The sequence below is a fragment of the Myxocyprinus asiaticus genome, chromosome 4, assembly GCF_019703515.2.
Source record: "Myxocyprinus asiaticus isolate MX2 ecotype Aquarium Trade chromosome 4, UBuf_Myxa_2, whole genome shotgun sequence".
Classification (NCBI taxonomy): domain Eukaryota; kingdom Metazoa; phylum Chordata; class Actinopteri; order Cypriniformes; family Catostomidae; genus Myxocyprinus; species Myxocyprinus asiaticus.
In genome coordinates, this window is record NC_059347.1 from 29,705,734 (window position 1) to 29,720,765 (window position 15,032).

Sequence of the window (15,032 nt, forward strand, 5' to 3'; positions counted from 1 at the left end):
CTGGTTACCTCTTTTGATCTGTGTGCCAGAGGCCCATTTATGTTCTTGGGGTTTTATCTGTTGTTTTGCCAATAAATAAATAAATATATACACTGGCGGCCAAAAGTTTGGAATAATGTACAGATTTTGCTGTTTCGGAAGGAAATTGGTACTTGAATTCACCAAAGTGGCATTCAACTGATCACAAAGTATAGTCAGGACATTAATGATGTAAAAAACTTCACCATCACTATTTGAAAAAAGTCATTTTTGATCAAATCTAGACAGGCCCCATTTCCAGCAGCCATCACTCCAATACCTTATCCTTGAGTAATCATGCTAAATTGCTAATTTTGTACTAGAAAATCACTTGCCATTATATAAAATACTGCTGAAAGCTATTTGGTTCATTAAATGAAGCTTAACATTGTCTTTGTGTTTGTTTTTGAGTTGCCACAGTATGCAATAGACTAGCATGTCTGAAGGTTAATATTACGTCAAAAATGGCAAAAAAGAAACAGCTTTCTCTAGAAACTCATCAGTCAATCATTGTTTTGAGGAATGAAGGCTATACAATGCTTGAAATTGCCCAAAAACTGAAGATTTCATACAAAGGTGTACACTACAGTCTTCAAAGAAAAAGGACAACTGGCTCTAACAAGGACAGAAAGAGATGTGGAAGGCCAGGTGTACAGCTAAACAAGAGGATATGTACATCAGAGTCTCTAGTTTGAGAAATAGATGCCTCACATGTCCTCAGCTGACAGCTTCATTGAATTCTACCCGCTCAACACCAGTTTGATGTACAACAGTAAAGAGAAGACTCAGGGGTGCAGGCCTTTGGGAATAATTGCAAAGAAAAAGCCACTTTTTAAATGGTTGGAGTGGGCAAAGAAACACAGACATTTGACAACAGATAATTGGAAAATAGTGTTATGGATCTTAACCCCATTGAGCTTTTGTGGGATTAGCTAGACTGTAAGGTGTGGGAGAAGTGCCCGACAAGACAGACACATCTATGGCAAGTGCTACAGGAAGCGTGGGGTGAAATGTCACCTGAGTATCTGGACAATCTGACAGCTAGAATGCCAAGGATCTGTAAAGCTGTCATTGCTGCACGTGAAGGATTTTTTTGATGAGAACTCTTTGAAGTAGTTTAAGAAGTTCTGAACATTTTTTTCAAATTGTAATAGTAATTTTTCACTTTATTAATGTCCTGATTATATATTGTGATCAGTTGAATGCCACTTTGTTGAATAAAAGTACCAATTTCTTTTCATAAGAGCAAAATCTGTACATAATTCCAAACTTTTGGAAGAGAAAAGCTGTATTTTTAAATATACAGTACTGTACAAAAGTTTTAGGCACTTGAAAAAAAAAATTGCATAATGAGGATGTCTTCAAAAATAATGCCATAAACAGTTTTCATTTTTCAGTTAATGTCATACAAAGTCCAGTCAACATAAAAAAGAGCTAAATCAATATTTGGTGTGACAGCCTTTGCCATTAATAAAGCACCAGTTCTCCTAGGTTCACCTGGACACAGTTTTTCTTGGTTGTTGGCAGATAGGATGTTCCAAGCTTCTTGGAGAACTTGCCACAGTTCTTCTATCTATTTGGCTGTCTCAGTTGTTTCTGTCTCTTCATGTAATCACAGACTGACTCGATGATGTTGAGATCTGGGCTCTGTGGGGGCCATAACATCTGTTGTAGGACTTCTTGTTGCTCTTCAGTTCAGTTCTATTTGCAAAGGCAATGTTGAAATCCAAAATTGATATTTCCTACTGATAAACTAAAAGCAGAATATATAAAAAAACATTTTAAGACACATGTTTTTGTGAAAAATACAATGCACCTAAGACTTTAGCAAAGTACTGTATATTAATACATGCCATTACCGTGATATAAAATTACTCATACCGTGATATCGAATTTTGGTCATATCGCCCACCCCTATTCATTTGCCACAACCTGTATATAATATAAATTAGTGCCATTGTTCACTAAAGCAGCCGTTTGTTCTGCATTTGTTGGTCTCATCACAGATAACAAATGATTAATTTGCTCTGCGCAAGCAGCTGTGCATCAAATCTGCAACGCTACACAGTGTTAATGTTTAATCATACAAGACTAAATGTTGTACTCTTTTGATGATCAGTGATGACAACATGGCTAATGCCAGTCATTAATTAATTCAATGGCACACTGACAGGACCACACAACCCAACATACTTATTAGGATCATGCATTTTAAGCATTGTTGTTTTGGAGAGCAGTCCCCATGGTGCTTTGCTTGAAATCTTGTGCAGTGCAGAGTAAAGTGGGTCATTCCCCGTCCCCCACCACGCCTTTACTGCGCACACATTCTTTGGTTTCAGGACAATTTTTTTTAAAAGAACAGCCTTCCCTGCCTGCTGTCTAATTACATTTGCATTCTGCATCTCCTGCTGATTGTAGTCTTGAATTTGGGGGAGTAAAGCTTCTGTTTGCTTTTCCGTAGAATTCCAGTGTCTATTTCAAGTTATACATAGTGACACTTTTCAAGCTTTCATAAAAATAGCAAAGACTATTACATACTGAATATTGTTCAATTTATTGTACTGACAATTAGCTCTGTTTCAGAATCTAGTCAGCTGCTTACAGAGGATGCATTTTAAGGCATCATATGCTCACCCCTGGCATGAAGGCTGTTCCAAAAGGCATGTTTAGGAAGCTGCCTTAGAAGGCAGTAACTATTTAAAAAAAGGTTTTGAAATATATACTGTATATATATTAGGGCTGTGAATCGATTTACATTTTTTACTAATTAATTGCACAGTTTTCTGTGATTACTCACAATTAAATTATGGTACATGATACATTACAACAATCATTAAAAAAAAATCATAAGTAAATAAAGTATATATATTTACTTTATACTTTGCAAGAAATTGGTAAGTCATCATTTATTTTAATTATTTAAATATGTTGCATATTGAGGGTCTTAAAAAATAATGAAATAAATAGTTTTCATTTATCATTTAATGTCATACAAAGTCCAGTAAACATAAAAAAGCTAAATCAATATGTGATTGCCATTGCCTTTAAAACAGCACCAATTCTCCTAGGTACACCTGGACAGTTTTTCTTGGTTGTTGGCAGATACGATGTTCCAAGCTTCTTGGAGAATTCGCCACAGTTCTTCTGTCTGTTTAGGCTGTCTCAGTTGCTTCTGTCTCTTTATGTAATCTCAGACTGACACGATGTTCAGTGGGGGGCTTTGTGGGGACCATGACATCTGTTGCGGGGTTCCCTGTTCTTCTATTCTAATCTTTTCTATTTGCAAAAGTAATGTTTGGGAGTCTAACATTTATATTTCCTATTGACACACTAAAGCTGAAGATATAAATAACCATCTTAAGACAAATGCTTTTGTGAAACATCTTATTTGCCTAAGACATTAGACTTTTTTTGTTTGTTTGTTTTTTTGCGGATAGACAAATTTTTTACAGGTATTGCTCTTTGATACAAGTATATGTTTACATGCCATAAAATCAGTGGACATGTTGTAATTACAATTTGGGCAAAATCTTTTTATTTTTTATAATAGGATCAGATGGGCAGATTAAATTCCTAACAAACTTTATAGGCAAGAGAGCATAAGTGTGCATTATAAGACACCGCTGGTTCACTGCTTACGGGGAAAGTCTTCATTCTCCGTACAGTAAATCCGCTCCTGTGTTTATTTTGCCCGAGACATGCACTGCGTAATGAATAAGCATGCACTGCTTCACACAATTAGTTTCAGTGCTAGGATGTGCAGTTGAGTCGAGTGTGTACCTCCTGAAAATGTATATATGGCAATTGTAGCCACAGAAAGTGTGGAAAAACATTAGTGATGTTTCGCCCTTTGAGTTTGTTCCTGGCAGGCAGCAGATGCTCTAACCCCGCCCCCACCCTAATCGGAGTCTGAAGGCTGAGTAGCCTGCCAGGAACAACTCGGGACACCTTTCTCCTATTGCGTGAAGTTTCATGAATTAAAAATAAATACAGGATTCTGCATTAATTGCGTTAATTATTAACACGTTAAAAAATATTTATCACGGAAATTAATATATATAAATTAATATATATACATATATACACATACTGTTTATAAGTGTATATGTAAGTACATATGTTTCTGTGCCACAGATGTTAAAATGCCAAAGAAGTTGTTTCCAAGAGGATAGACAAAGACCATCTTATCCTAATTAAACAACAGGAGGATTTCACTTCATCAGTGAATTGATAAACACTTGTAAGCAGAAGCTTATATAAAGTGATCAGGTTTAAAGAGCCTGAGTAGCTTCCTCTCATCCTGTGTGTGTTTGTATGCTTGTGCATTCTCTTGTCTCTAGTTAGGATTCTCTCCCTCCAGGCTCCAGTCTCTAATGAATGACAAAGTGGGAGCTCTTATAAAATGAAAGAGATTGAAGGAGGAATAAACCACTTCATTCACCCGTGTTCCACTTTCCCATGATTCACTGACTCGGAAGGGATCATGAGCTGTGTCAGTAGAGCAAAATGTGCTGGGAAAAAAGCAGGCAAAACTGAGGCTATGATTTATATTATTTTTCAGAGGGCCTGAGATTTTCAAATGACACATAAACCATGTAAACACTGCAGCCAAAAATGGTCGTCTCTCCCCTTCTTGGTGCTTAATCCTGTTCTTTACACACATAGCACATTGTTTACAGAAGTGACAACTGCATTCTATGACCGAACTGATTCACTCAATTCACAATTCAGGTTGTGGTGTCTGAATTCATTAAGTCAGTGTGTACAGAAGTTGTCAATACCGGGAAGACACTGTTTTTGACATATATGTTTACATGCACAGTTACAGTTGTGGCCAAATATATTGGGACCTTTGGTAATTATGAGCAAAGAAGGCTGTAAAACATGTGTAGGGCTTTACTGGTTGTTTAGATCAGGGTTACTATCAGAAATAATTAATAATTATTTCTGTAGTTATTAATCAATATTTAAATTAATTAATTGGATCTAACTCATTAAAACCTCATATGGGACTCCAGTAAATGTAGTGTGCTACGTTTAGGAGCAAGTTTGGTTATTAGCAATAATTAATAATTATCAAAGATAATTATTAATTATTAAAATCAATAGAACATTGATGAGAATCAATGTTAGCTTTTTTTAATCCTTTAAATCAACAGTTATCAAAGATAATCGTTAATTGTTAACGTCGATGAAACATTAAAATTAACACTAGCTTATTGATTATTCAAATTCAATCAAAGATAATTATCAGTTATCAAAAATCAATAGAATATTAATAAGGATTAACATTGACGGGGCACCACCCTGAAATCAGGGACTAATAACCGAATATTAAAACAGTCTCAATATTAGATTGTTTTCTTAGGAAAATCGACATCCGAAGAATATCGATTTTTGGGGAAAAAAAACAATGAATGAAGGTTTGAATCCGAGCACTGACATCCCGTCAGCATTAGACAGGCGTATGCAAAACAAACCAAAACACTTCTCTTTGTAATATAAACAAAGTTTATTTATGCAGTAATATCAATTAATAATTAATACAATGCAGTCAATAAACTTCCGACTTACAACTACAAACTAAACAGTGATATGATTAGATATGGAAATAAAAATAATTCTATAACACAAGGTGTGTGTGTGACAGTGTGTGTGTGTGTGTGTGTGTGTGTGTGTCAGTGTGGTTAGTGAGAGAGAGAGAGAGAGAGAGAGAGAGAGAGAGAGAGAGAGAGAGAGAGAGATGATTAAGTGACAGCCCGAAAGCTGGTTTTGCGATAGCTGGAGATAAAGCAGCCGTGTTCATCACTCAGAGATGCGGTTTTACGAGCGGGGCTCGTAAAAGTCCCTTGTTATTTGACTCTTTAATGGATGAACTCAGTTGCTGTCTCACCTGCGATGGCGAAAATGCACAACAGTCCAATTTGGTTGGACCACAATATAGCAAAACAAATTCGTGATAATTAATACCGTGAGTATTAATAATTAGCGGACATGGCGGTCCGTAAACTGTACAAGCAAAAACCTCGAAACACAAGAATAGCACACTATAATATTCTATCTCTGCCCAGACGTAAACTCTTACTTGAATCGCATGAGGACACAGGTAGAATGTGTTTTCCTCCGTCCTTTAACTTTGACCCGGTTTCTTGAGGCTCGTGTGATGACGAGAGGCCATTTCCATGCACTGTCGGCAGGCGGTACGGCTGTTGATTCTCAGAGGGCGGTACGGCTGTTGATTCTCGGCAGGCTGGCGGAGAACTCAGAAATGTCGACTTGATTGAAGATGGAAGAGAAATCTTTAATCTCTTCACTTCTGTAGGCCAACGGATGAAGATGCGAATTGCTCGGCGGTCTCCTTCGGATCCGTTAGAGTGTTCGGTTGAACACAGAGTAATCTCAGCTCGTTCAGCGAGATGGAGATTGTATGGCTACAGTTTCAAGTCGGACATTACTTCCTTATGCCACGAGGCTGCACCGGAGAGCAGCAAAAAGCTACGTCCGTATTCGGTGAACTAAGTCGCTGGAAGCCACTTTGGAAGCATTTCAGAATTATTTGAAGTCCTGATGATGTCATGTTTGAGGGACGTTCTGTTGTGTGCCTCATCCAATAGGAGTTGAGAGCTCGATCCTTTAGAGGGCAAGGCTTCATGGATCTGTAGTCTGTTTTGGACTCCCTTTGTTTGATTTTGGCGCGATTTTTATCAGTACAACATCTGACTTAAAAGGAGGGGGCTTGAGGAATGTTTTTTATGACTGTTAGGCCTGCCTTTGTCTTCTATCTGAATACATGAGGCCCAACACATGATTGTGTGTGTGTGTGTGGGGGGGGGGGGGGTCTCATAATTAAATATTTTTCTCCAAAACATGGGGTCTCATAATTAAATACATATTTTTCTCATACATATGTTTGCCACAATTATTGGCACCCCTAGAAATTCTTATAAGTAAAATATATCTGAAGTATATTCCCATTCATATTTTAATTTTTTTTAGTACACCTGGGTGATTAGGAACATGTAATTGTTCAGCCATGACTTCCTGTTTCAGAGGGGTATAAATATGAAGTAACACACAAGCCAAATTCCCTTAGACATCTATCACAATGGGTAAGACCAAAGAATAAAGTTATGATGTGTGGTAAAGGGTTGTTGAGCTTCACAAATGGCTATAAGAAAATAGCTAAAGCATTGAAAATGCCCATTTCACAACAGGCCAATAATTAACAAGTTCCAATCAACTGGAGATGTTAGGAATTGACCTGGAAGGGGACGCGTGTCTATAGTGTCTCCAAGCACAGTCAGGAGGATGGTTCAAGTGGCCAAAAATTCTCCAAAGAAAACAGCTGGAGAGTTGCAAAAATTAGTTGGGTCTTGAGGTCAAAAACTACAATCAGATGTCATCTACATTACAAGTTGTTTGGGAGGGTTTCAAGAAAAATAGCCTCTGCTCTCATCCAACAACAAATTCAAGCATCTTCAGTTTGCCAGACACTACTGGAACTTCAAATGGGACTGGGTTCTATGGTCAGATAAAACAAAAATAGAGCTTATTGGCAGCAAGCACCGGAGATGTGTTTAGTGCACACAGAGAGGTAGCCATATGGAAAAGTACCTCATGACCACGGTTGAATATGGTGGTGGATCTTCAACGTTGTGGGGCTGTTTTTATGCCAAAGGTCCTGGACATCTTGTTCGGATACATGGCATCATGGACTCAAATACCAAAAGGTAAAGAAATCTAAACCGGTCTGCATCAGCCAGAAAGCTTCAAATGGGCCCTGGTTGGATCTTCCAGCAAGACAATGATCCAAAACAAACATCAAAATCAACACAAAAATGGTTCACTGACCACAAAATCAAGGCTCTGCCATGGCCATCCCAGTCTCCTGACCTGAACCCCATTGAAAACATGTGGGTTGAACTGAAGTGGAGAGTCCACCAGCGTGGACCTCAGAATTTGAAGGATCTGGAGAGATTCTGTATGGAGGAATGTTCTCAGATCGCTTGCCATGTGTTCTCCAACCTCATTATGCATTATAGGAGAAGACTCAGAGCTGTTATCTTGGCAAAGGGAGCTTGCACAAAGTATTGAATAAAAGGGTGCCAGTAATTGTGCTACACATATATTTGACAAAAATATTTGTTTTTTGATAAAACTTGTGTTGTGTTTGCAATTGTATGATATCCATTAGAGCAAGGGTCTTCAACAGGGGCTCCGTGGTGGTACCGCAGGGGGTCCACAAATTATTGTTTGATCCACCACTGGCATTCGTAATAATCACTCGCACACGAGTGAGAGACAGTACCGCCACTCCCTATGTGCATATTACGCAGTCATAATGCAACACAAATCAGGCTGAGCAGCAGTAGAGGGTTTCATAAGTAAACGCGTCTGCTTTGACTGTCAAATCAACATAATTAAACGTGTATACAGTAATTTTTTTCCTCATTTCCTACAGAAATTAACAATAATTTTGAAACATGTCTAAAATCGAACACTAACATAAGATGAAGACTCCAGGTATAGGCCTATCAGTAACCTTATAAAAGTTTTTTTTTTAATTCTGCGTGGACAGGGTCTGTCTTTCTGTTTTTTGTTTTTGGAGGGGGTGTGGAACATTGATTAAAAAGGAAAATTAAAAATAGCACTTCATGTCAAATATGTTGCAGATCTCTGCTATGCCTAATTTAATAATTATTTTAATGACTTTGCAATGTAAACATCATAAAATATGTACATACAATAATATTGTACCATACACGTTTTTATAGGCAAAAATGTAACATTCAATTTTCAGAAAATATGCAACGGGGGTCCCTGCTCCATCTCTCTACATACCAAGGGGTCCTTGGCCTGAAAATGGTTGAAGACCCTGCATTAGAGGCTATATTTTTGTGAATATTTTGAATGAAAGATCAAAAGGATAAACAATAAAGACATATTTCTCACATCCTTCTTTGCTCATATTTACCAAGGGTGCCAACATTTTTGGCCACAACTGTACAATTATCTGTCCAAGTATACATGACAAGCAAATATTTGAATGCAGGTTGTTAGCTGAGGAAGTGTTTAATGCACATCTCACATCACGTCTTTCTTTTAAAGTGTGTGTTTCATGAAGTGCCTTGACATGAGTCTCTCTAAACTGAAGTTGCTCCCACCAGCTCTCGATCTAGGGGCATTTACCCGTACATTACAGTCCAGAGAGAGTATGTTTAAAAGTATCTTAAACGGCATAAACAAAATGGTGCCAAAATATTTATTTATTTATTTATTTATTCTTTCATTATTTTTGTTATTCTGTTTGGTGCAGAAATTAGACACATCACCTTTAAATATTGCCAGATGATAGTACATCTTTGGTCACTTAAATTATTTTGGTCTAAGCAAGTTTTGGTTAAACTGTTAGCATCCATGTTTCTCGTTTAAAAATCATCACAGATTTGGGAGTGCCTCCTGTATTCCATATATACACGGGACAGTAACGTTGAGGATTCACTCCTGCATTTAAGTGCAGTTGTCACTCCCAACGTTTTATAGTGTGTTCATGGTCATTGTGGTTTTCTGTTTAGTGTGTTCTTAAAATATTTAATGGAAAATGATACAAGGAGAGTGTAAATAGGTCAATTACTTTTTCAGTTTGCTTTCTCTTTCACTCTGACATTCCAGAACCAAACACCTGTCCAAACTGTTTACACTCCCTTTCTACGGCCTACAACAAGGCAATGAACGGTTGCTATTATGTGGGCGTCCAGTGTTGACAGCATTGGGTGTGTCTCCAGAACAGAGCAGCCTGTCAGATCTGTTCTGAAGTGGCAGGCTCAGTGATTTTGATGAGACAAAGAAAGGGAGGGAAGAACGGGGGAGGAAATTTTAAAAAAAGAGAAAGAAGGGGAAAGGATCTAGAAGAAGAGCACAGCTGTGACTGTCACGTTGAGTCCTGTGAGGCACAGAGGTGTGGGGTTTTAGGAAGCCCACAGGCTCACCTGCGACAGACACACTAGCGTAGCTCCCTCATGCAAGAGACAGATCTCATTTCTGTCAACTGAGAGAATGGCTTCCTGTATGCATGACTGAAAAGTGGAACTTCCCCTACATGTTGCTGTTCAAACTTGTTTCAAGAAACAGGAGCTGTAGCTCATTCTTAAAGCTCAGACAGTTGGAAAGGGAAAACTATTTCGATTTTTTTCAGAGCAGCCAGGGTGGAGCAACACTAGGATGGTGCTAACTTTCAAACTAATATAACCTGCTTGTATCTTGCAGTACCTTGAGTGTTCTGTGATTCTGTGAGTGCATCATAATTAAAGGAGAGTTTATTTTCCGTTATCTCAGTCAGTTAAGTATTTTCCCCATTATCACAAAAAACATTAGACATTTTGCTAGTAGGGGTGGAACACGCTAAACACACACACACACACACACACACACAAAGCACACTAAAACAAGTGGGTGAGGTTGCTCACATGATCCTCAGCCAAATACTGCTCTGAAGTCCAAAGCTCAACACATGAAGGGTTGCATAGAATGAAGAGATTTCCTCACTTAAATACTACTGACAACTATTACAAAGGTGTTCAGTGATAGTTTACATTTATGGACATCCACACCTGCAAAGTTGGTTGTTTACGTAATCAGTGATTCTATTAACATAAGCAACTTAATTACATTTTATGTTACTGATTATTATTGATCATCCAAGCATCTGGAGCCTTTTGAATTTGAAACAGAATTTTCTGCTTTATAGTAAGATGGAAGTAAATTAACACCTTATTTATATAGGGCTAGTTAAATTATGCTGACTTGTACACATTATGCTTTTTTCCTCATAGATGCTGTTTATAATGTTGAGGCTTTCAAGCCAATTGAAATGTTTGACTTCCTCCAAAGCACTTATTAATAGAACATTCTTGCCAGAATTAAAATGGTTTGTACAGGTACTGTGGTCTAAAAAACTTCTTTTTTTTTTAAATCTTTTTTTGTTTTTGTTGCAAATCTGTATTATGCTGATTTTACATTCATTGGTTCAGTTTAGTTACCATACCAGATCACTTGAGTAAGGGCACAATCACATGACACATTTCCATTCCACTTTTCCAAGAAGCCTCTGTGAATTCCTTTCTTATCACATACACATGAGATTTGATCTCTCTCTGTAAAATGATGACTAACAGTTCAGCAGCATGAGCCTGCAACATTCCTCTTGCCCTGCACAGTGAAAGACAAACAAAAGGTTATGGCTTACATTTTTAAGAGGACACAGGTCACAGGAAACAGAAAAATGTGTACTCCATTTGCTTTCTCCAATTTGTCTCATGACTTTCCCTGTCAGACTGTTCAAGGAAAGTTCACTAATTCCCTCTGCCTTTTCTCTAGTTTACAGAGCTTGATAAACTGGAGGAATGTGGCAGGATTGAGGGTCCCAAGGGATGTTGCCGTAGCCCCACACCTATGAAGTTCCGCAGCAGGTCTCAAGGTCAAACATGTCCAATTGAATCATGTCAAAACACTGTAGAGCATGAAAATTTTGTAATTGGATTGCGCTGTACTGGACTGTAGCCACCATTTCTAATGCCTTTATTATAGATTCTTGTACCATGTGAAGGTGTACTGAACTTATGCTTTAATTATGCTTACTTAATCAGCATAGACATTATGAACAAGGTTCCCACTGTCATGAAAAACCTGGAAATGTCAGGGAATTTTATTATTGTGATATCCAGGCCTGAGAAAGTCTGTGAAAATAAATAAATATATATAAAAAAAAATTTCTAAAGTGAATATACATTTTTCTAGTTATGCATGGCTTTAAATCTGTTTATCCCTAAGAAAAGTTTCTGTCAGCCGTATTGCTTGGAATTAATTTTAGATTTGTCATCCACTGTGAATGCAAATTTCTTAATTAGATGTCAGTTTATGCATTCTACCAAGTTAATGTCTTGATATCATTTTGATCAGGTGGAGGGAGTCGTCTGGAGTCTGTTGGCGAAGACGATGAACTAGTCGTGGAAAATGGTGATACAGGAAGTGACATGGCAAAAAAGCCTGCACGAGGAGGACGCAAACATTCTCTTCCTCAGCAACTGGACACAGTCGGCATCCGACAGGTCACTACTGAATTTCTTCAACCATGAGCTACAAGCTAGATGGTCACACAGTATGTTAATTTTTGGCTTATTTAGCATCAAGCCATGAAGTACTTAGTTAAAATTCCATGGGTTGCGAGTTTTATTCTTGTCCTAAACCAAAATTATTTTGTGGTACGACCACTTCAAAGACAATCCCCCCACTCAGTCTCTCTTTACATTAGGCTGGAGGGTTTCTTTTGGCTGCACTAATTACAATGTTTATCAAAAGTCTCAACCATTACATGAACCCAAATATAACATTACCGGTAGTTTGTAAATGAATCTAATGTAATAGCCACAATTTGTTGCCCCAATGCTGACCGAAAGCCAGTGCAACAGCACTGCATTTCATTTACATTAATTTAGCTGATGCTTTTCTCCAAAGTGACTTTCATTTATTTCATAGTGTAACGTTTGGAAGGAAGTCACGAGAGCTGGATCTAGATGCAGCAAAAAGTTTAATAAAGAATATAAGCAAAGTATAAAATAACTCTGTAAACACAGGAACAAGGCAGAACTTGGAACTAGAAACATAAAACAAATGAAACATCCACGATGGGAACTGGTACATAGGAACAGGGGAGAAGCACAACAACTCACAAAGACTGGGTAGAAATCAGGGCATTATATACACAGGGTAAATGAGGAAATGAAACACAGGTGAGAACAATAGGGAACAGATGGCAGTGATGAGGGCAGGGAATTATGGGAAGTGTAGTCTGGGGAAAACAGATGACGGGGCAAAACACAAGGCAAAACAACAGTGAATCGTGGCATAAACCCCCCCCCCCCATGGGCAGCTCCTGATGCCCAAGGGAGGCAGGGCCAAGATGGATCTGGAGACTAAAGAGGCCAGAGCAGATCAGGCGGATGGCCAGGGGACCCAGTAGACCAGAGCAGATCAGGTGGACGGCCATGAGACCAAGGAGCCCAGAGCAGATCAGGCGGACGGCCATGAGACCAAGGAGACCAAGGAGACCTCGAGGGGCGAAGCCATGCAAGGCGGGGCCGTGGGAGGCTCGAAGCCGTGCAAGGCGGAGCCGTGGGAGGCTCGAGGGGCGAAGCCGTGCAAGGCGGAGCGTGGGAGGCTCGAGGGGCGAAGCCGTGCAAGGCGGAGCGTGGGAGGCTCGAGGGGCGAAGCCATGCAAGGCGGAGCCGTGGCAAGCTCGAGGGGCGAAGCCGTGGCAGGCGGAGCAGTGGCAGGCTCGAGGGGCGAAGCCGTGGCAGGCTCGAGGGGCGAAGCCGTGGAAGGCGGAGCCGTGGCAGGCTCGAGGGGCGAAGCCGTGGAAGGCGGAGCCGTGGGAGGCTCGAGGGGCGAAGCCGTGGAAGGCTCGAGGGGTGAAGCCGTGGAAGGAGGATCCGTGGGAGGCTCGAGGGGCGAAGCCGTGGAAGGCGGAGCTGTGGGAGGCTCGAGACAAAGAGTCTTGGTGACTGGGAAATGACCTCTGTGGTTGCGAACATGGGAAGAGACTTGGAAACGACCTTTGTGGGCATGTACACGGGAAGAGACTTGAGGCTAGAAGCCTTTCTTCTCCTTCTCCGGATGGCCGAAGTTGGCAACGCTGGCTCTGGGACGGACGAGGCTTCCAGCTCATTGGCCGTGGCAGGCGTGGGCGTTGGCCGTGGCAGGCATGGGCGTTGGCTTGTTGGCTGTGGCAGGCACTGACTATTTGTGAGGAAGGGTCTTCATGGCCCTACGCACCAACATCAGTGGCGGATCATTCAACTTGGAGCAAGGAGTCGTGGAAGGCTTGGCTGTGACATAGCGTGGAGCGGACTCAGACGTGGCTGTGACATGGCGTGGAGCGGACTCAGACGTGGCTGTGACATGGCGTGGAGCGGACTCAGACGTGGCTGTGACATGGCGTGGAGCGGACTCAGACGTGGCTGTGACATCGGGATTGAGAGAGGAGGATCCTCTGAAGCGAGTGTTTCTAATATTTGCTTCACGTATTCCTCCCACGTGTAGTCTCCGGCAATTCCCTCCACTGGCAAGCTGCGAGTCCAATCTGGTATATGGATTTCAGGGTGGAATCATCAAAACCCGTGTGGCAGGCTACGGTGTTGAAGAAGTGGGAGTATTCCCTTATCGATAAGTCGGCCTAGCTTAGTTACACGAAGTATGCCGCTAGATCCATTTTGTGGTGAGTTGTTCTTTAACGTTTGGAACGAGAGCTGGATCAAGATGCGGGAAGAAGTTTAATAAAGAATATAAGCAAAGTATAAAAGAACTCGGTAAACACAGTAACGAGGCAGAACTTGGAACTAGAAACATCCACGATGGGAACTGGTACATAGAAACAGGGGAGAAACACAACAACTCACAAAGACTGGGTAGAAATAATGGCATTATATACACAGGGGTAAATGAGGAAATGAAACACAGGTGAGAACAATAGGGAACAGCTGGCAGTGATGAGGGCAGGGAATTATGGGAAGTGTAGTCTGGGGGAAACAGATGACAGGGGCAAAACACAAGGCAAAACAACAGTGAATCATGACACATAGCTACAAATGACTATACTGTTCCTGCTTAAGATAGCTACTTATTTCTCTGTTCTCAGTTATAAACAATAAAAATAATGCTTTTTTTTTCATCATTGTTTATTCATACCCTCTTTTATCGTCCACTTCAGGAATATCAAATCGTCAAGAAATCGTCTCGTTCACTGAGCACCGTTCAAGTGGAGTCTCCATGGCGACTGGCACAGCCATCTATAATTTCCAACATTGTTCTGATGAAAGGACAGGGCAAGGTGAGGGAGGCCCTGCAGCCTTGACAATATATGCTGTCACCATAAGTATTCTTTTTTTTAAGGGATTTTTTTCCATATATATAAAATTTTAGATATAATCTGTACATGAATGTGCACTTTGATATTGGTT

The 15,032-nt window shown here is 40.1% G+C and overlaps 1 protein-coding gene across 3 annotated transcripts in view; it reads left to right on the top strand.

The window, feature by feature from the left end:
• Positions 1-15,032, top strand: part of pdzd2 (PDZ domain containing 2) — a 107,232-nt gene that overhangs the window by 63,905 nt on the left and 28,295 nt on the right. For all 3 annotated transcript variants that reach the window (XM_051682266.1, XM_051682270.1, XM_051682267.1), the window contains 3 exons: positions 11,395-11,494; positions 11,977-12,125; positions 14,783-14,902. In XM_051682266.1, the coding sequence (XP_051538226.1) occupies positions 11,395-11,494; positions 11,977-12,125; positions 14,783-14,902 (369 nt within the window). The remainder of the gene's footprint in view (positions 1-11,394; positions 11,495-11,976; positions 12,126-14,782; positions 14,903-15,032) is intronic.